At 41.8% G+C, this 21,753-nt stretch overlaps 2 protein-coding genes across 3 annotated transcripts; both read left to right on the top strand.

Annotated features, from left to right (window-relative positions):
- The first annotated feature begins 5,402 nt into the window (after positions 1–5,402).
- LOC106577135 (cytochrome P450 26B1) lies at positions 5,403–11,471 on the top strand. Of its 2 annotated transcripts, none has more exons than XM_014154895.2 (7): positions 5,403–5,832; positions 6,587–6,701; positions 7,140–7,364; positions 7,630–7,905; positions 8,281–8,436; positions 8,644–9,087; positions 10,006–11,471. In XM_014154895.2, exons 2-7 carry the CDS (start codon positions 6,657–6,659, stop codon positions 10,339–10,341), a joined length of 1,482 nt encoding a protein of 493 aa, XP_014010370.1. In that variant the 5' UTR covers positions 5,403–5,832; positions 6,587–6,656; the 3' UTR covers positions 10,342–11,471. The 2 variants fall into 2 exon arrangements, with proteins under 2 accessions (XP_014010370.1, XP_014010369.1); XM_014154894.2 differs by having other exon boundaries at positions 6,447–6,701.
- A 1,482-nt stretch (positions 11,472–12,953) lies between these two features.
- On the top strand, positions 12,954–21,370 carry LOC106577136 (cytochrome P450 26A1). Its single transcript, XM_014154896.2, has 7 exons — positions 12,954–13,347; positions 13,561–13,785; positions 13,920–14,201; positions 14,321–14,470; positions 14,562–14,696; positions 20,081–20,233; positions 20,734–21,370. Exons 1-7 carry the CDS (start codon positions 13,012–13,014, stop codon positions 21,067–21,069), a joined length of 1,617 nt encoding a protein of 538 aa, XP_014010371.1. The 5' UTR covers positions 12,954–13,011; the 3' UTR covers positions 21,070–21,370.
- The last annotated feature ends 383 nt before the right edge of the window (positions 21,371–21,753 follow it).

The raw sequence follows: 21,753 nt of genomic DNA, 5'->3' as shown, positions 1-21,753 counted from the left end.
AGTGTCCAGAGCATGGAGGTGCTACCAGGAAACAGGCCAGTACATCAGGAGACGTGGAGGAGGCCGTAGGAGGGCAACAACCCAGCAGCAGGACCGCTACCTCCGTCTTTGTGCAAGGAGGAGCAGGAGCACTGCCAGAGCCCTGCAAAATGACCTCCAGCAGGCCACAAATGTGCATGTGTCTGCTCAAACGGTCAGAAACAGACTCCACGAGGGTGGTATGGGGGTCCGACGTCCACAGGTGGGGGTTGTGCTTACAGCCCAACACCGTGCAGGACGTTTGGCATTTGCCAGAGAACACCAAGATTGGCAAATTTGCCACTGGCGCCCTGTGCTCTTCACAGATGAAAGCAGGTTCACACTGAGCACGTGACAGACGTGACAGAGTCTGGAGACGCCATGGAGAACGTTCTGCTGCCTGCAACATCCTCCAGCATGACCGGTTTGGCGGTGGGTCAGTCATGGTGTGGGGTGGCATTTCTTTGGGGGGCCGCAGAGCCCTCCATGTGCTCACCAGAGGTAGCCTGACTGTCATTAGGTACCGAGATGAGATCCTCAGACCCCTTGTGAGACCATATGCTGGTGCGGTTGGCCCTGGGTTCCTCCTAATGCAAGACAAGGCTAGACCTCATGTGGCTGGAGTGTGTCAGCAGTTCCTGCAAGAGGAAGGCATTGATGCTATGGACTGGCCCGCCCATTCTCCAGACCTGAATCCAATTGAGCACATCTGGGACATCATGTCTCGCTCCATCCACCAACGCCACGTTGCACCACAGACTGTCCAGGAGTTGGCGGATGCTTGAGATCCCTCAGGAGACCATCCGCCACCTCATCAGGAGCATGCCCAGGCGTTGTAGGGAGGTCATACAGGCACGTGGAGGCCACACACACTACTGAGCCTCATTTTGACATTTTGACTTTTGAGCAGTGTATATTATTGACAGAAATAGCTGCCATTCATTTATTCACCATATTGTCTGTTAACGTTAACACCAATAATCATAACCTCAAATTTTGTAACGCTCAAAGGAAATGGGAAACTTACCTCAACGCCCTTCATTTCTTGACTAATTGAACAAAGGATTGGTCTCAGAACAAGTTCTTCCAAATAAGGTATCTATCAAAATATCCCCCCTCTTGACACGTTTTCAGCACAGTGTTTACCAAATTCATTCAAGGCATTTTAAAAGTACTTTGCTATCCCATGGGTCAAAAATGTGTTTTACTGTTGTCCCCCAAAAAATCTGATGATCTCTATCCATGACAGTAAAGTACACAGCACTCCAGTAAGAGGTACATTAGCTGTATTCACGTCAGTAAATGTTCCAGACACATGCCATTGCAATGCCTCTAGGGTAGTAGGTGGCATAGTTCACTTTCTTTCTCCCAGTGTTTACACTGTCTTCTTCTCTGTGGACAGCCCTTGCATCCCTTTTCATTCAGCTGCTTCGTCAAGTCTTTTCCATAACACACCTCAAGTAATTTATTATCCATACTTAATTCAATGTTATGTTGGTACAAATAATATAAAGCAGTCATTTATTCTTGACATTATTTAGTGTTGGGGCATAATCATCATTAGATGAAAATTAATATAAGCGCATTAAGGGTTATTAATCATTGCAACAGCCTTATAAACTACGGTTGGGAAACAAATTCAAAATCCCCTCTTGAGTTGATGTTGTTAGTGAAACAGTTATTTTACACATTAATTTGTCATCCTAACATTGAGCGTTGTGTTCTTGTCTGGATGAAAAGCTCCCTCCACATGTCTGACAAGCTCCTACTTGTCTCCCACAGCCATAGCTGATAGCTTCTTCTTTGGTATTCGGTTTCCCGGCTGTTAAAATTAATAATGGCATTTCCTAAATATCTAGACAAGAGAATACCCCCCTCCCCCTCTCTCTCTCTTGCTCACTTCCTCACTCTCACACACACATTCTCCCCCCCATAAAAGGTAGAGTGGAAAGGTACCTGAGTTGTTGCCTCACACTTCAAAGTGAGACTGGGTCACAGTGACTACACTTTGAATGCTGTTACAGATTTCTCTCAAGACATTGCCTAACCATTTGGTTTTCTTCACCATTTTGTCTCCTACAGAAGCCAGGGCAGACGTCTGTTCCCTGACTGATTTGATAACTAAGTCAATCATGGGAAGTGGTTTCCATTGTAATAAGTTGTTATGTGATGCCATAATTATGTAAATATTGACTTAGTTATCAAATCAATCAGTGAACAGACCTCTGACCTGGCTCGTATGACAGCACGGTGGCAGTGAGAGAATAGGACAGGAGGGGAGCTGCTGGGTCTCAGGCAAGTATTCTGCCCCATGGGAGAGATTAGTCTAAATCCAAATAACTACTGCAATCTCTGTGTGTTTACCTGCTGGGGGGGCTTCTCCATATATCTCTCTAGAGCAGCAGCCCACAGGGCACCAAGGGCCACAGAGATGGGACTTGCCTCTCAATCACCTGGGGACTTGGCATCTAGGGGTGGCATTAAACTGGAAGTATGAATCATATATCAAATGCTGAGTTTCATCAACATCAGAGCAGGAAGAGGGAGTGGGCCAGGTTATGGGCAGATTATCATTACAACCCAACATGACAAGGAGGGCTATACTATGTGTTTATCATCACTGCAGCATTTCAAACACAAGCTGATCCATGACTAAACATTGAGGGCAGAGAGGGTATCTCGATGACATGTATGAAGCAGTGGTAGTAAAATAACGCAAAGGTCTAGCAACCCAAATGTTGCGTGTTTAAATCACATGATGGAGAACTTTTAAAAAATTCGCTAATTAGCGACTGCAAAATAGATGGGATGGTTGTTTAGCAACAAAACCGAGACGTTTGCAACTCTGGGGCAAAGGCTTAGATTGTTGACAAATTGTAAATTGTGTCTTCAAATATTTATTGAAAACAGTAATAAATTTGCACAATGAGCATGTTTTCTCTCAAATACATCATTACAGTTGTTGGTTAGTTAGCTAGCGAATTTGAGCCATATTAGCATTGACATGAAATAAGTCAAAACACCTCCAAACAAGACATGGTATCAAGAACAAAATATTACTAGCTGAAACGAGCCACTTACGATTCCCCACATGGCAGCTTCTTGTCATTGTTGCTAGCTATCTGACCGTTCAGAATCATAACAAAGCACGGCTTCCGGCCACATTGTGCGCGCATCATTGTAATCCCTAACCCTAACCCATGACGTTGTCAGCCAACCCGTCTATACTTTTTAACTGCGTAGCTAGCATGTTAGCTAACCCTAACCCTAACCTTAACCCAGGGGAGAATGACTGCCCCCTCTCATTGAAGCCACGGAAGTTCAAGGCTGACCACGATACTGCAGGCATTATTAGACGAAAACAGGATCCTCCATTATAGTGAATGGAAAAATGTTGATCTTTGTGGTCAATCTTAGCGTGAGTATAAAACTTTTTTGAGGACAATAATGTATCAATAATTGATTCTAATACACCAGATGTATGTCCTTGAACCGATCATATTTTCATCGCACACAGAAGAAGTAATAAGGATAATTGAGTTGCTAATGGAGCCCCGGTCGGCCTTCGACTTGAATTACTCAATGAGAGGGGGCAGCAGTGAGCTAAACTGCAACGTTACTTCCTGGAGTAATTCAAACTATGCCTGTTATGTCTCCATTTTAACCGGCTTCATTTGTCTTCAATGAGCTAAACTAAGATTAGCCACCTTTCTAACCTAGCTAACTTTAGCCACAATAAATTGGAATTTTAAAGATAAAAATTACTTTGAAAATTGTGTGGTGGACATGAAAAAATAGTGTGCCTGTCACGAATATCTAATTAGTAATTTGTATCTATTTCACGATCATTTGTGATGGTGTGTTTTTATGGTAGGGTTAGGCGATAGGTGCTCACGTTGCCCCAAATGGACGGTAGAATAATGCCTACGGAAATAAAGGCCATAATTTCACAATTAAGAATTATTTGCCAGTAATCCACTAGAGCCTCCATACTCAACTGGCGTTGAGGTCGCATGGGTTGTGAGGTGGGGGTTTGTAAATACGACGACAAATTACATTATCCATCTGGACCTTTGCCACCTAGGAAATTTGTGTGATGGACCCTGCACTAAAGTTTGGCCTGGCTGAGTTATGTAACAGTGGGAACAGCACAACAAATAGAGCATGCAAAAACCAAGGTCAGCTCATATAGTGACTATGTAATGGCAGAAGCCAACACACACACTGTCACTCAATCGGACAGTAACATTAGCAATCTCACAATTAAGAGGAACACATTCACTATAACATGGCTTGCCATAGGAGGCTCAAATAAGATTTGTTAACATAGTGCATCCTTCTATAACTGATGCCCTCCACATAGCCTAACAGGCTTATGAGAAATGTTGGTAAATTTGATATGGTTGATATAGCTGTTATAACATCGGCCTATGTTATTACCTGTTCACAGTTTTGTGGTAGTTAACAGGTCCTAATGGTGAAAATTACGTGACCCTTGCAACAATGACAAGGTTAACTGGCTATACAAAAAAGTTTTCAAACTTTTTCACCAGATGTTTGGATTTAGCCATAAAGGGTCATTACACACCCATTTGTCATATATAGTCACACGGTTGGTTAATGACATGTTTACAATGTGATGCCGCAGTCTAACATTTTATTTGAAATCAAACTGAAGATAAAATTACCCTTTTCATCTCACAATAAATAAAAAAATAGGCAGACTATTTTGCACCACATTGATCAACTGTATCAATTTTTTTTCACATGTTATTTCATTAGATACAAATATTTTAATTTTAAAAAATGAGACTTGTATTGAAATTCTTTGTTTAAACATTCAACATTCAACTGACGAAGTTGGCCACCAATCCAAAATGTGTGCAACAGGTGTTCCGTCTGTTCCCTGAACGAAAAAGGAACCCACCTGGAAGAACTGAGGACACCAGGTACCGACATCTCTGGGGCACGCTTCCACTCGGCCATCACTCATCAACACTAAATATGAGAGGAAACCCAATTCTAACCAGAGGAATGTTAACACAACCATGCGTAAAGCATTTCCCGTAAAGTTTTGAATTAAAGCTAATGTTATATTTACATTTCTTTTGACATTTGTGTACCAGTCTCTAAAATGCTATATTGTGGTTTTAATCTAACACGTTCAACCAATGATTTCAACATTAAATATGAAGAAATTCAACTGCATAAAATTGCAGGACAAATCATCCGGAAACCTAGATCTGTTATAATTTGCTCTAGAAAATGTAAATAGTGCTATTTATCCGAGAAAATAAATATTGCCTATAAGTTTGCATGTGGAATTAATCTTGAAATCATGAAAACTTGTTCAGATTATTGTTAATTTGTTGGCCTATATGTATTATTCACGCAGGTTGAAAGGGCATGCAATATAAAGCCTTGCGCCATGTCCATGCCAATTGAGAACTGGTCTATGTGAACAGAGTCGGTCAAACTGAAGGGTTTCAGTGATTGGTTGGTTACCTGTCTCCTCAATCAGCTGCATTCGATCCCCATACCCTATACGCACTTTCAAAGCCGCCTCTCTCGCGCTCACTCAATCTCCGAGTTGCTATCACACATTTTGCTCCAATCCTGGCGATTTATCGAGCTCTTTAGATATATTTAAAAAAAACGTTATACGTCATCTGCGAAGGTGGATCATGTAGTGTTCCAATATTTATAAAGCTCCGTGCGAACAATACATTGTGGAGGAGGAATAGGTTTGGAAAGAGACCTTTAAGGACGAGTTTCTCGCTGCTGTCAGCGACTTGGTTCTACGTTTAAGACAAGGTAAGGCTCTCTGCACCTCCTTATTCAATAATCCAGTAGTTTTCTTTGATGTTTTTGTGTTTTTCTCAAGCTACAAACACTTTTAAAATAGGCAACTTTTTTTCAGTGTTACTTTCTTAAAGGAAGATACTATACTAGTATTAGTCAGCATCCGCCTTACACGTCTCAAACGCTAGCCAACTGTAGGCTACTGTATTTCAATCAATGTGAGTGTATCCCCCGCTTTTGCTTGATTTATTACAATGCACTATAAAACGCGGGACGCCTTGGGAATATTGAACCCCTGACCTGTATAAACGCACATAAATAGACAAGCCGACGTATGTAACCTGTACAACTATTTGGAATACTTGTCAGTTTCTCGTCATTCAAGGGGAAGTAAATTGAGGCGGAATGAAGGAGACTTCCAGTAGATTTAAATCAGGATCATATTTTTCTTTCGTTTAGCCTACTTCACCCATGTCTTCTGCATAATTATCAGAAACCATGCTTGTCATACAAATATGTGTCTGTGAAATGCCTTTTAAGATTGGAAAGTAAGTTGCATGACTAACAATTGCAACATAAAAGCTCCATTAACGTTTTGGGAAATTATTTCTCTCTCCTCTGGACAGAGAAAAGAAGCACGAGTCAGACTTTACACAGTAGCACGTGGATTTTTGGAGATGTTCCTTCTGGAGCTCAGTCACTTGTCAGCGCTGGTCACAGCGCTCACATCAGTGCTCTCCGCCCTGATCCTGCTTGCCGTCTCCAGGCAACTGTGGACCTTCCGGTGGACCATTACGCGGGACACAGAGAGCAAGTTGCCGCTACCCAATGGGTCCATGGGCTGGCCGCTGGTTGGAGAAACGTTCCACTGGCTCTTTCAGGTATGAGGAGTATTGTTTCGTTTTTTACAAGCGTTCCAAGATAGACTATATGTGCCTTTTACGCGACGTATGTCACCATGCATGTGATGAGCTAAAGAGTTTGTTTGTGTTAAAATGTGCAAAGAAACAGCACACAACTTATGAAAACATTACATCTCAGTTCAGTTCAGTATACTGTATACTGAATATAATGCGTCCATGGTACTATACTTGTGTGGACTTGATGAGCGTGTGTAATTCATTCTTGCGGTGAAAAACAGACGCTTTCACTTCAATTCCACACCGCGCTCCTGTAGGAATGCATCCCGCTTCCAGACTGGGCGTAAACTAGGAGGCACGGGGTAGAGCCTTAAGGCTATGGGTAGAACGCGCCCTCTTTATACACATGAAATGAACACCTCCTTTACCGCTTTTGTGTGTGTTTGTGTTTTATGACAGGGGTCCAACTTCCACATCTCCAGGAGAGAGAAGCATGGCAACGTTTTTAAAACTCACCTTTTAGGAAAGCCTGTTATCCGGGTGACTGGTGCCGAAAACATCCGTAAAATCTTGCTTGGAGAACACAACTTGGTATGCACGCAGTGGCCTCAGAGCACCCGTATTATCCTGGGACCCGACACTCTGGTCAACTCTATCGGAGATTTGCACAAGAAGAAGAGAAAAGTAAGGATGAAATAAAGATGAGTAAAAACCTGCAGGGGACATAACTTGGTGAGGCATGATCATCTTCTAGGCCTGTTACTCGCCAGGGAGGCAAATCAAGGCAATAAAATATGCACATAATTCCCTGCTGTTGTTATTGAGTTATTATACGTAATAACTAGAGAAGTATCGAGATGATTCATTTTGTCTCAGGTATTATTCAATTGTTGTCTGGAGTACCTTGTAGCCTACCAGGTGATAACTTGTTATTATGCTTTCCTTTAAGATCTTGGCAAAAGTGTTTAGCCGCGGGGCCTTGGAGACTTACCTACCTCGCTTGCAAGATGTTGTCAAGTCTGAAATTGCAAAGTGGTGCTCGGAGCCTGGCCCAGTGAATGTTTACGTCTCAGCCAAGTCTCTCACATTTCGCATTGCTGTCAGAGTCTTGTTGGGACTGAAGATGGAGGAAAAACGCATAGTATACCTGTCTAAGATCTTTGAGCAACTCATGAACAACCTCTTCTCACTACCAATTGACGCACCTATGAGTGGCCTCCGCAAAGTGAGTAAGCCTATAGCCAACAATGTTATAATGCTGTAAAATTATACGCATATTTAATTTATGTTTTAATCATTGTAAAAATGATAGTCCTGAGAAATGATAACCCTGAAATGATAATACGTTTATTTATTATTAATATGTTTGTTTTTTTAAAACAATTGTAGCCTAATTCATATTGTATGGTGTGGCATGATGACAAAACTATTTTGCTAACTGGCATTGGTAACAAAAAACTTGCACATCACATTAACTCAAAATATGTTATTAGAATGGAAAATAATAAATATAATATAATTTCAAACACTGGATGGAAATATCCCATCAAGGCAGCTAAAAATCCATTAGATGCCATGCTGATGTATGTTTTCTTTCCAGGGAATAGAAGCCCGGGAAATCCTACATGCGTGCATGGAGAAAATCATAGAGGAGAAAATGCAGAAACAACAGTCTGATGAGTACTATGATGCTTTCGATTACATGTTGATCAGTGCCAAGGAAAATGGAAATGAACTCAGCATGCAGGAGTTGAAGGTAAATTATTGTATTTTTCTGTTTAACCATTCTGCTTTGGTCATATGCATATACAATCCCACATTTGCAATTGTGTAGTCAGTCTTATTTGGAGGTTTATAGCCTACTAAATTGAATTGACAATTTATTTACTTTGGACGACCAAAACAAATGTCCAATATTATAGCCTAAATAAAATGTTCATTGTGTTCTGTTTCTGGTGTCTAGGAAACCGCGGTGGAGTTAATATTTGCTGCTCACTCAACTACAGCCAGTGCCTCCACTTCGCTTATTCTTCAACTCCTGCGGCACCCCGCTGTGGTGGAGAAAGCCCAGATAGAGCTGGAGTCCGAGGGTCTCGGCTACGAAGCACACAGCTCGCACAGATGCTCCGGCAAAGAAAATGGTCTGAAAGGTCCTCTTGCGGCGGAACATGAGGAACATCGGCCTCTAGACGCAGAGGACACCCTGTTGATGAATGTGAACGGGACTGTTAATTGCGCACTGGATGAAAACGAAGAAGCTCGCTGTTCTCGGTCTCATATTCCTTGTTTAACTTTGGAGAAATTGAGCCATCTACGTTACATTGAATGTGTCGTCAAGGAGGTGCTGCGGTTTCTCCCGCCAGTGTCTGGAGGATACAGGACTGTGCTACAAACATTCGAATTGAACGTAAGTATATAATTACGCGCGCTTTTTACACACTACGGAAGCGCACTATACTCTTTAAAAAAAAGGTTCTGGGAAGAACCAAAAAGGTTCCTTTTTGTAGGGTTATTTGATCAGAACCCCAGGGGTTATTCTTCACTGAACCAAAATTGGTTCCATATGGAACCATTGGGTTGCATATAGGGTTTATTTACAATAAATGTCGGTTCTATATACAACCTTTAGTGGTGCCATATATGAAGCATTGAACACACTTTGGTTCTATCCAGAAGCTTTTTTTCTAAGAGTGTATTGTAGCTGACCTTAGATCAACCCCATGACCAGGCCACACCGCATCATACTTTAGATTTACTGTGATGTCGGGCAATTAGTCCTCTCAACTGGCTAGAACATAAACCATTATTCGAAAGCAGATACAATGCGATGTCAGTAATTTTTAATTAATTGAGCGAGTTTTCAATACACCATAATGCGTGCAGCGCTCAAGTGCATCTCCCAATCATTGCTCCATATAAAGTGACAAAGAGATTCACATAGGGTTTTATTTGAAATGAGGGATATAGTGAACTGAGGACCCTAGGGTAAAAGTATAAATAACTTTGAAACCGTCTGGATATCCTGGAAGGCTATGTTTTAGCCTATGCCCGATCTTGGATGCGATTAGATATATTCTAGTCGGATTATGAAAATGTTATTCATATTGATTAATTATTAACTTACAAATGAGAAAAATGAATATTGATGTTTAGGGTCAATGTGATATGTTGTGAGATACAGATGATGCTGAATATGCCTTAACATTTCCGGAACTTAAAGAGCATTCAATCTGACTGTAAAGCGGTTGTCACTTGCCAATAGCGACCTTTATCTTGTAAATATTGTATTGAAGTTGAATTTTTGTTTTGTCTCTCTACTTCCAAGGGCTACCAGATTCCTAAAGGATGGAGTGTAATGTACAGTATTCGGGACACCCATGAGACAGCTGCAGTGTTCCAGAGACCGGAGATCTTCGACCCAGACCGCTTCGGGCCCGAGCGTGACGAGAGCAAGACTGGGCGCTTCAATTACATTCCATTTGGTGGCGGAATAAGGAGTTGCGTCGGAAAGGAACTTGCCCAAATGATACTAAAAACCCTGGCAGTTGAGGTGATTGGCACGTGCAAATGGACACTCGCCACGGAAAAATTCCCCAAGATGCAGACGGTGCCAATAGTCCACCCCGTCAATGGACTGCATGTGCATTTCAATTACGCATAGACTACTCCGATAGTTTAGATATGTCATTGTGTTATTATTAAAAAAACATGAATTAAGCTCATTAACTTTCCGCAATTGCAATTTTAAGTTATTCACTATGAATACATCAGAAAGAACCCTATGCTGTGAGAAACATGGTGGTCATTGTAGAGTGGAACCAATGCATGGTGCCAGTGACCTGTGATGATCTGCTTATCGCCAAGATCGCCTTTTTACGCACTGGGAAAAGTGACTGCATACATTTGCTATTCTTCACGGACATCCGGGCGCCCACTTCCATAACATAGCAAATCGAAAAATGATAGCCTATATTTCAGCACCATAATGCAATATACAATGGACGAGTAGGGCTTTCCTCTCACAACAAACATTATCTGTGCTCAGGACTGATTATAAATATCCGTCTATTATACGAAATTGTCTTTCAGATCTTGCACTTGGTCTCCACGAAATACATTCAGAAATACATTCCAAATGTATGTGTTTATGTCCAGTATGTAAGTAGATATAAATGAGATATAGGCCTACATTTATAGGCAAAATAATTGTATGTGTGTATGAAATGAAGTAGTATTACAAATAAGCTTTATTTATAGAACACTTCGGTTACGTCTGTGTACATATGAAATAATAATGAATAGGCCTAGTTATTTATAATCAATGTAAAGCATAGACCGTTAAAACCATAGGCCTAGAGTATCGCTAATTATTCGATTATTTAGAGGCTATAGATCAAAATGCAATTATATAAACTTACCTAGAGAAAATAACCAATTATTATTTGTATTCTTATTATTATTACATGTTCCATCATTATGAATAATTGTTTGTTGATTTTAAAGCATGATGGAAGCGCTGTGAAATGACCCGGTTAAGATGGATTCATGGAAGGAGATAGCACTTTTTCTCCATTACGGAGTGTGTATATACAGTATTTGTTCTATTGATTGAATGTGTGTATTTTTGTGCAGATGTTGCTCGTATTATCTATAGAACGATGTAAAGGGTAAATTACAAAAAAGTGTATTTCTGCCATAGAATAGGACATTTTACCATACAAAATGTGCATTTGCTGCCATCATGTTAACCACAATGTATAGATTCCCGTTCTATAAAAATACCAATATGAACTTCTTTATAGATAAAATTGTTAAGGTTTTGATAATATGACATTTGAAAAGTGTGCCAGTATTATCACAGTATACGCCTATACAATATATTATGAAATATGTTATGTTTTTAATATGACATCCCAAAATATAGTCAATTGTAAGCGTAGTATATAGTCTTACTGGTTAGATGGGTCTGTTTTCGTTCGCCAACTCATATCATTGAATTCCATAACCACAAGAACGATTTGCATATCATATGACAGGCTCCGCCCCCGAAGACAAATGGAACCTGAAAGGTTACACCTTCAGAGTGAACTCGGATTGCAGTGTGACCCTCTAGTGAACCATTTAACTCTGCCCTATTGACCCTCAGTTTAGGTGACGGCTTTGTTAACTGTGCGTTCACGAGCAGTGACCATAACACCAATGATATCTCACAACATAATTTCCACACCAAAGAATTCTAGACCTATAGCTCACTATCTGACTTTCCTCCATAGACGACTGAAATTATTCATTGTAGGTAAGACACTTGATTTAAACCCTCAGACCACCCACGTTTAACAGAACGACCCCCACCCTCTCACTCTCTATCTTTCTCTCTCTCGCTCTCTCTTACCAAGTTAAAGCCGACAGTGTAAAATGACCCTTCTCAAATTACCTTCAAAAAGGTTGAAATTATTCTAAATTGTAGGCTATATACCCTATAGGTTAATTGAGACATTGAAAAACCTGTATGAAATCCTGACGTCAATAGGCCTATAGATTGAGATATGGTATGATTATGCACTCAATTTGATTGTCATGATTGACAGAATAGACGACTGTGAAGATAATGGCGCGATCCTAATTATGAGTGCTATAGGGCCCTGTAACTCGTCATTTGGTGGGCAGTGAACTTGGCGACGTTTTGGCACCAGAGTTCACAAGGATGTCACGGTCCGTGTTGTAGGTCACATGCAGGTCAGCGCATAGGAATGGGACAGAGCGTCCCTGCCCCCAACTCTGTTGGAATCGCGCTGCGGTAATGGGTTTTAAACACCGGGTGCACAGAGGATGGTGATTTGGAGAGTGTTAGATGGCATCGCCATTTCAAAGTAATCTATTCATTAACAGTAAAACCCCGTAGAGTAAACTAAATACAAAACATGAATCCGTTGCCGCTAGAAAAATATAGGACAATACATTGATATGCATACAAAGTGAACACAGAGGCAGCGCTTGTCCTAGCCTATTGACACATGTGTCGAGCCTGGATGTCCTCTTCATGGACACGAGTCTCTCTCGAAAGTATAATAGGTCAAATGTTCTATTAACATAATCAAGCCCGATCAGTCTCAGGCTACGGGATGCACGCTGTAAACGAAGAACACAATATATTGGGTAACCGATGAGGTCTTTTCCAAAGTAAAATGCTTTTATTCTATTGTGAGGCCCCGCACCAAGAAATGGTTAAACATTCGGACCAGTCCACTGTGGGCGGAGCACGGGGCGCGAGCAAAAGCAACACAATTAAAGATGAACTCTGAGTGAACTAATTTGTCTGGCCCAAGGTAAGATGAGGCATAGTTGGGGGAAACGGGCGTATAAAAGCGCAGAATGGAGGGTGAGACACAACAGTCAAGTGAAACATTTGGCTACTTCCACTCCCCGAGGTCCACTCCACGCCGTCCATCTTGCACTTGTTAAAAAAATTCTCCTAGAGATGGGGTTCGGCGCTTTATTCATAACATGTTTTTGCACTCTCGTGCTCCCACTCCTTTTGATCGTGGCGGCGATGAAACTGTGGGAAATGTACGTCATTAGTGGAAGTGATCCAACCTGTCAGAGTCCTCTTCCTCCGGGTACCATGGGACTGCCCTTCCTTGGAGAGACGCTTCAGATGGTCCTACAGGTAACTGATGATGGAAATTGCAAACTCTGATCCTGCCTATATTTGCAGTGTGCAGCAGGCTGATGTCGATTAGTTGGGGTTATGCATCAGGCTGAAATGTGCTCACAGAAAATAGTTGCTATTGAATAAACTGAAAGATTGTTAAGTAGCCTAATTCAAGCAATTTAAGTATGCAATTGATAGTGTGCATTCATACACGATTTATTTTTCCAGAGAAGAACATTTCTAAAAATGAAACGTCAGAAATATGGATATATTTATAAGACGCATCTCTTTGGGAGTCCAACCGTGAGGATAATGGGTTCAGAACATGTGAAAAAGATTCTGATGTCAGAACACAAATTGGTCGCGGCTCAGTGGCCAGCATCAGTCCGACTCATCCTCGGGTCGCACGCCCTCTCCAATGCGCACGGCGCGCTCCACAAGAGCAAGAAAAAGGTAGGCAATGTTGAGTAGCCTACATATCTGTGTAGGCACCTCGTGGTTTATACTTATAATGAAAAACACATTGTAGTTTACACGCCTTTTCCTTATAGCATACACTTAAAGCGCTCTCTCCTGTTTGCCTGCAGGCGATCATGAAAGCCTTTTCCCGGGAAGCCATGGAACAGTATATTCCTGTGATCCGGGAGGAGGTGAGATGCGCCGTGGATAACTGGCTGCAGAGCGACTCTTGCGTGCTAATGTACCCAGAGATGAAGCGCCTCATGTTCCGCATCGCAATGAGGATCCTGCTTGGCTTCGAGCCCGAGCAAACAAAGACCGACGAGCTGGAATTAGTGGAAGTGTTCGAAGAAATGATAAAGAACCTTTTCTCCCTACCAATCGATGTTCCTTTCAGCGGCTTGTACCGGGTAAGTTGCCTGTGAAATGGTAGGATGGATTGATTGAAGCAGCCCTGGAATGCGTCACATGGGGCTACAGTGTGCGCACAACATTATTGACCGATATGTTTTCACCATTCCGTTTATAGGGTCTGAGAGCGCGCAACATCATCCACTCAAAAATAGAGCAAAACATCAAAAAGAAGCTGTCCAATATTGATAACAACAATAATTATAAGGATGCGCTGCAATTATTGATTGAGGACGGTGAGAGGAAGGAGGAGCGAGTAAGCATGGAGGTAACAGATTCCTTTATTTTTCATGGTCATTTGATGTAGAATCACTTCCATTTACTCCATGTATGAACCATTATTTATGTATTTCCAACAGGAGATAAAAGAATCTGCCACAGAATTACTATTCGGTGGCCACGAGACGACAGCGAGCACTGCGACCTCTCTGGTGATGTTTCTCGGGCTGCATGCGCATGTCGTGCGTAAAATGCGCCATGAGCTTCAGGAGAAGGTTGGTATCGCCAGAGGAAGAGGCGAAGCGCGAGGTATAACTGGGCAAAAATCTGTCTTCTCCAGCAGGTGGCGTTTTTTTCGTATATTTTTCGCTCACTAAGTAATGAGTTTTTGTATGGAGGTCAATGAGTGTCGAATTTGGTTAACTGTGTGGTCAATTGGTTAATTGTGTGGTTTATTTGATCGACTAGAAGTTTCGCAATGCTTAGGTTGTTATAAGTGTCCTAATATAGCCTGAGTAAGACACGTGACATCCCAGCAACTTTGAGAAAAAACACTTCAAATTGGATTTGTGCCTGTTGTTCACGCTCATATCTGCCCTCTCATTGGCTAGACTGCCGTCCATTTTTTAAGACTTTTCTTTTCATTGTTAGAGCGCCCACTTGAGTAGCTGGGCCCGGTTTTCCAAACGGATCATAAGAATAAGTTTATCGTTAGATGCATTTGTAGGAACATCTTTAAATCTCAGAGCTGTTTCCCAAAATCATATTTATGGACGTTGCACTTGAAAACGCTCGTAATCTAACGCCTGCCTAAAACCACTCAGCTAGGTTTTTTCCCCCTCCCGTGTCACTTTATACACATAAGATCTCCGCTAAACATAGTATCACATGGTTTATCTCTGTGACTTCTGAACAAAGTTGACTAAAAATACAAAGTTGCCAGTGTCTTTGCAATTGATACAAACAAGCGACGTAGGCTATATCAAAATGCTTAAAATAAAACCGAGATGACTGAAATAAAATATAAATAGTAGGCTATAGGCCTATTTCAATCATATTGAAATACATTTAATGTTCAATCAATTGAGTTCTATTCTGCAACTAGGCTACAGTAGTTTAACATGTGCGCAATGATGTGCGCCATTGGGGATTTAGTGCACTTTTATTAGGTAAGCATTCAAATAAGCCGTCTTTATATTTGCAGCCATAAGTGGAAATATCTCTTTAGGGGTTGATCCGTCATCAGTATTGTGAAATAAATATAATGTGAAGGAAAGATTTGAATGGAGAAAGTTGATCTGAGAGCAGCGCTCCCTATAAATCGTTCGATCCTATCAGTATGGACACATGCTCCAACGTTACCAATGCATGATTTTTTGGGAAACACATGTTTCATCTTCGCACGTTGTAGGAAAGATGCATCGTTAAAACGCTCCTAAACCTAAATTCCATCGCCCTCGGGAAACCGGGCCCTGGTCAATATAATGGATGCTGGCTGGATAATCTGTGGTATCGCTCTGTATGTTTTATTTATTTCACCTTTATTTAACCAGGTAAGCTAGTTGAGAACAAGTCCTTTATTTAACCAGGTAGGCTAGTTGAGAAGAAGTTCTCATTTACAACTGCGACCTGGCCAAGATAAAGCAAAACAGTTCGACACACAACAACACAGAGTTACACATGGAATAAACAAACATACAGTCAATAATACAGTAGAACAAAAGAAAACAAAAAGTCTATATACAGTGTGTGCAAATGAGGTAGGATAAGGGAGGTAAGGCAATAAATAGGCCATGGTGGTGAAGTCATTTCAATATATCAATTAAACATGGGAATGGTAGATGTGCAGAAGATGAATGTGCAAGTAGAGATACTGGGGTGGAAAGGAGCAAAATAAATAAATACAGTATGGGATGAGGTAGTTGGATGGGCTATTTACAGATGGGCTACGTACAGGTGCAGTGATCTGTGAGCTGCTCTGACAGCTGGTGCTTAAAGCTAGTGAGGGAGATATGAGTCTCCAGTTTCAGTTCTTTTTGCAGTTAGTTCCAGTCATTGGCAGCAGAGAACTGTAAGGAAAGGCGGCCAAAGGAGGAATTGGCTTTGGGGGTGACCAGTGAGATATACCTGCTGGAGCGCGTGCTACGGTTGGGTGCTGCTATGGTGACCAGTGAGCTGAGATAAGCCGGGGCTTTACCTAGCAGAGACTTGTAGATGTCCTGGAGCCTGTGTGTTTGGCGGCTAGTATGAAGCGAGGGCCAGCCAACGAGAGCGTACAGGTCGCAGTGGTGGGTAGTATATGGGGCTTTGGTGACAAAACAGATGGTTCTGTGATAGACTGCATCCAATTTGTTGAGTAGAGTGTTGGAGGCTATTTTGTAAATGACATCGCCAAAGTTGAGGATCGGTAGGATGGTCAGTTTTACGAGGGTATGTTTGGCAGCATGAGTGAAAGATGCTTTGTTGCGAAATAGGAAGCCGATTCTAGATTTAATTTTGGATTGGAGATGCTTGATGTGAGTCTGGAAGGAGAGTTTACAGTCTAACCAGACACCTAGGTATTTGTAGTTGTCCACATATTCTAAGTCAGAACCGTCCAGAGTAGTGATACTGGACGGGCGGGCAGGTGTGAGCAGCGATCGGTTGAATAGCATGCATTTAGTTTTACTTGCATTTAAGAGCAGTTGGAGGCCACGGAAGGAGAGTTGTATGGCATTGAAGCTCGTCTAGTTAACACAGTGTCCAAAGAAGGGCCAGAGGTATACAGAATGGTGTCATCTGCATAGAGGTGGATCAAAGAATCACCAGCAGCAAGAGCGACATCATTGATGTATACAGAGAAGAGAGTCGACCCGAGAATTGAACCCTGTGGCACCCCCATAGACACTGCCAGAGGTCCGGACAACAGGCTCTCCGATTTGACACACTGAACTCTATCAGAGAAGAAGTTGGAGAAACAGGCGAGGCAGTCATTTGAGAAACCAAGGCTGTTAAATCTGCCGATAAGAATGTGGTGATTGACAGAGTCGAAAGCCTTGGCCAGGTCAATGAATACGGCTGCACAGTAATGTCTCTTATCGATGGTGGTTATGATATCGTTTAGAACCTTGAGCTTGGCTGAGGTGCACCCATGACCAGTTCTGAAACCAGATTGCATAGCGGAGAAGGTACGGTGGGATTCCAAATGGTCGGTAATCTGTTTGTTAACTTGGCTTTCAAAGACCTTAGAAAGGCAGGGTAGGATAGATATAGGTCTGTAACAGTTTAGGTCTAGAGTGTCTCCCCCTTTGAAGAGGGGGATGACCGCGGCAGCTTTCCAATCTTTGGGAATCTCAGACGATACGAAAGAGAGGTTGAACAGGCTAGTAATAGGGGTTGCAACAATTTCAGCAGATCATTTTAGAAAGAGAGGGTCCAGATTGTCTAGCTCGGCTGATTTGTAGGGGTCCAGATTTTGCAGCTCTTTCAGAACATCAGCTGCCTGGATTTGGGTGAAGGAGAAATGGGGGAGGCTTGGGCGAGTTGCTGTCAGGGGTGCAGGGCTGTTGATCGGGGTAGGGGTAGCCAGGTGGAAAGCATGGCCAGCCGTAGAAAAATGCTTATTGAAATTCTCAATTATAGTGGAATTATCGGTGGTGACAGTGTTTCCTAGCCTCAGTGCAGTGGGCAGTTGGGAGGAGGTGCTCTTATTCTCCATGGACTTTACAGTGTCCCAGAACTTTTTTGAGTTTGTGCTACAGGATGAAAATTTCTGCTTGAAAAAGCTAGCCTTAGCTTTCCTAACTGCCTGTGTATATTGGTTCCTAACTTCCCTGAAAAGTTGCATATCACAGGGGCTATTCGATGCTAATGCAGAATGCCACAGGATGTTTTTGTGCTGGTCAAGGGCAGTCAGGTCTGGAGAGAACCAAGGGCTATATCTGTTCCTGGTTCTAAATGTTTTGAATGGGGCATGCTTATTTAAGATGGTGAGGAAAGCACTTTTAAAGAATAACCAGGCATCCTCTACTGACGGGATTAGGTCAAAATCCTTCCAGGATACCCGGGCCAGGTCTATTAGAAAGGCCTGCTCGCTGAAGTGTTTTAGGGAGCGTTTGACAGTGATTAGGTGTGGTCGTTTGACCGCAGACCCATTACGGATGCAGGCAATGAGGCAGTGATCGCTGAGATCTTGGTTGAAAACAGCAGAGATGTATTTTGAGGGCAAGTTTGTTAGGATGATATCTATGAGGGTGCCCATGTTTACGGATTTGGGGTTGTACCTGGTGGGTTTATTGATAATTTGTGTGAGATTGAGGGCATCAAGCTTAGATTGTAGGATGGCCGGGGTGTTAAGCATGTCCCAGTTTAGGTCACCTAGCAGCACAAGCTCTGAAGATAGATGGGGGGCAATCAGTTCACATATGGTGTCCAGAGCACAGCTGGGGGCAGAGGGTGGCCTATAGCAAGCGGCAACGGTGAGAGACTTGTTTCTGGAAAGGTGGATTTTTAAAAGTAGAAGCTCGAAATATTTGGGTACAGACCTGGATAGTAAGACAGAACTCTGCAGGCTATCTCTGCAGTAGATTGCAACACCGCCCCCTTTGGCCGTTCTATCTTGTCGGAAGATGTTGTGAGGGATGGAAATGTCCGGGTTTTTGGTGGTCTGCCTATGCCAGTATTTAGACACGGCTAGGACATCCGGGTTGGCAGAGTGTGCTAAAGCAGTGAATAAAACAAACTTAGGGAGGAGGCTTCTGATGTTAACATGCATGAAACCAAGGCTACAGGTAACTGCCAAAATAAAGGAAACAATTGAGTAAATGAGGGACACAACATATTGAAAGCAGTTGCTTCTACACAGGTGTGGCTCCTGAATTAATTAAACAATTCACATCCCATCATGCTTAGGGTCATGTATGAAAATGCTGGGCAGGCCTTATTTTGGCTACCATGGCTATGCCCCCATAGGATGATACTGCCCCCATCCACAGTGCACAAGTGGTTACTGAATGGTTTGATGATCCTAAAAACAATGTAAACCATATGCCATGGTCTTCTCAGTCACCAGATCTCAGCCCAATTGAACACTTATGGGAGATTCTGGAGTGTGCCCGAGATGGAGTTTTCCACCACCATCAACGTAACACCAAATAAAGGAATTTCTAATGTAAGAATGGTGTCACATCCCTCCAAAAGAGTTCCAGACAATTGTAGAATCTATGCCACGGTGCATTGAAGCTGTTCTGGCTCGTGCTGGGCCAACATAAGACACTTTGTGTTGTTTTTTCCTTTATTTTGGCAGTTACTTGTATTATGCATTAAAGCAACACTATGCACAATAGGCTAGCATTAAAAGCACTTGATTTTTGTAGTGCCAATGACATGGCATAATATTTTTTAAACTTCATTTGATACCATAAATCATTTGTTTACAACGTTTTCTATGACAAGAAAAGTATAATCAATAGCGGCCCATAGTTTTTTGATAACGATGAGATTAAGATCAGACAAATCTCATTAAGGTATTTATAAATCATATTCTTCCAAATCTAGGGCTATATTTAATTGATTGAATTTGCTGTACACGTCACCCAGAAAGTGGTATTAATAAGAGTACTCTCCATGCAAGAAGCATGTCCCTCTATCTCTGTGTAATTAAATATTAATATATTTACAGCATTTGTTGGGAGCCCAATCAGACGACAAACCGCTGAGTATTGAGTTGTTGGAGCAGTTGAAGTACATCGGCTGTGTCATTAAGGAAACTCTCCGGATCAACCCTCCTGTCCCTGGTGGCTTCCGTGTAGTACTGAAGACTTTTGAGCTTAATGTAAGTACACTTCCGTGTAGGTCCTTAAAAGGTCCTGAAATAACATTTACACAACATTTTAGGCTAAAAGTTTAAAGGAGGCATAATTGATTGTCTTTTGAGAGACACAACATGGAAACCATGTCCTGTTATAACATATGAGTTTTTCGACAAATATCTCACACACGATATGGCAGAAGCTATACTATATGTATTAATATAGAGCTCCCTGTATACAATACCAGGAGGCTGCTGAGGGGAGAACGACTCATCATAATGGCCAGAACGGAGCAAATGGAATGGCACCAAACACCTGGAAACCATGTGTTTGATGTATTTGATACCATTCCACTAATTCTGCCCCAGTCATTACCACGAGCCCGTTCTCCCCAATTAAGGTGCCACCAACCTCCTGTGGTATACATCAATGCCTTCAGAAACTGTATAACGATTGGAATAAAATGATTTGAAGGCATTGCCATCCCCGCCCCAACCTAACAACCTACATTGTGTCTCCTCAGGGCTACCAGATTCCCAAGGGTTGGAAAGTCATCTACAGCATCTGCGACACTCACGACGTGCTGGACACACTTATTAATAAGGAGGAGTTTCAGCCAGAGAGGTTTATGTCACCAGATGACTCCTCCCGGTTCGGTTACATCCCCTTCGGGGGTGGTGCGAGGACATGTGTGGGTAAAGAGTTTGCTAAAGTTTTACTTAAGGTATTCCTGGTCGAGGTGGTCACCAGATGCGACTGGACTTTGTTGAATGGACCACCGACAATGAAAACAGGCCCAACCGTTTATCCAGTGGACAATCTGCCCACAAAATTCACCAAATGTATCCAGACCTACTGATAGTGAAATATTGTCATTTATGTATTGTCATTTATGTAAATACACTTAATATTTAAGATAGACATATTATGTATTTTTCATATTACATATCTTTTGTACGACAGATATTTATGTCAGTAGCATTGTAAAAGCAACATTTTTAAAAGCACTTCATGTTATTGCACTCCAATAGTTCTGAGATAAATCATTTTATGGATATTTTGAAATGCAATTGTTTTAAAGCTGTACTTTATCATTTTCATGCAGCTTAACTCTGTTGTTGCATGTGCAATGTTTTCAATAAAAAAAAACGTATTTTGAACAGTTGATTCTCACTTCAAATCTTTCAACATCAAAACCATTTCCATTTTCCCAATATTCTGACTTGGTATTGATAGAGCCCACCCACTGGGCACATTTGGTTGATGTGAATTCAATGTGAAATCATCAACAAATTTCACCATGCCATTGAATTTATATTAAAAGTTGGGTGGAAAAAAACGGAATTCCCTTACGTTGATGACCTTTTGCAAATCCAATCAGTTTTTCACGTTGATTCAACATCATCATATATACTTGTTGAAATGAAGTCGAAACAACATTGATTGAACCAGTTTTTGTGGGAAATGTTTTCATGCAAGATGTCCCTCTATCCCCAAATATTTTTTGGGGGGGTTCAATTTCTTGAAGAAATATAGATCTACA

The sequence above is a fragment of the Salmo salar genome, chromosome ssa18 (assembly GCF_905237065.1).
Source record: "Salmo salar chromosome ssa18, Ssal_v3.1, whole genome shotgun sequence".
Classification (NCBI taxonomy): Eukaryota; Metazoa; Chordata; class Actinopteri; order Salmoniformes; family Salmonidae; genus Salmo; species Salmo salar.
This window is presented reverse-complemented; position numbering and strand designations above follow the sequence as displayed.

Coding starts and splice junctions, on each gene's coding strand:
- LOC106577135 (XM_014154894.2), top strand. CDS start 6,498: ATGTTCCTTCTGGAGCTCAGTCACTTGTCAGCGCTGGTCACAGCGCTC. Junction 8,437..8,643: donor TCAGCATGCAGGAGTTGAAG/GTAAATTATTGT, acceptor TCTGGTGTCTAG/GAAACCGCGGTGGAGTTAAT. Junction 9,088..10,005: donor TACAAACATTCGAATTGAAC/GTAAGTATATAA, acceptor TCTACTTCCAAG/GGCTACCAGATTCCTAAAGG.
- LOC106577136 (XM_014154896.2), top strand. CDS start 13,012: ATGAGGCATAGTTGGGGGAAACGGGCGTATAAAAGCGCAGAATGGAGG. Junction 13,786..13,919: donor TCCACAAGAGCAAGAAAAAG/GTAGGCAATGTT, acceptor GTTTGCCTGCAG/GCGATCATGAAAGCCTTTTC. Junction 14,471..14,561: donor AGGAGCGAGTAAGCATGGAG/GTAACAGATTCC, acceptor TATTTCCAACAG/GAGATAAAAGAATCTGCCAC.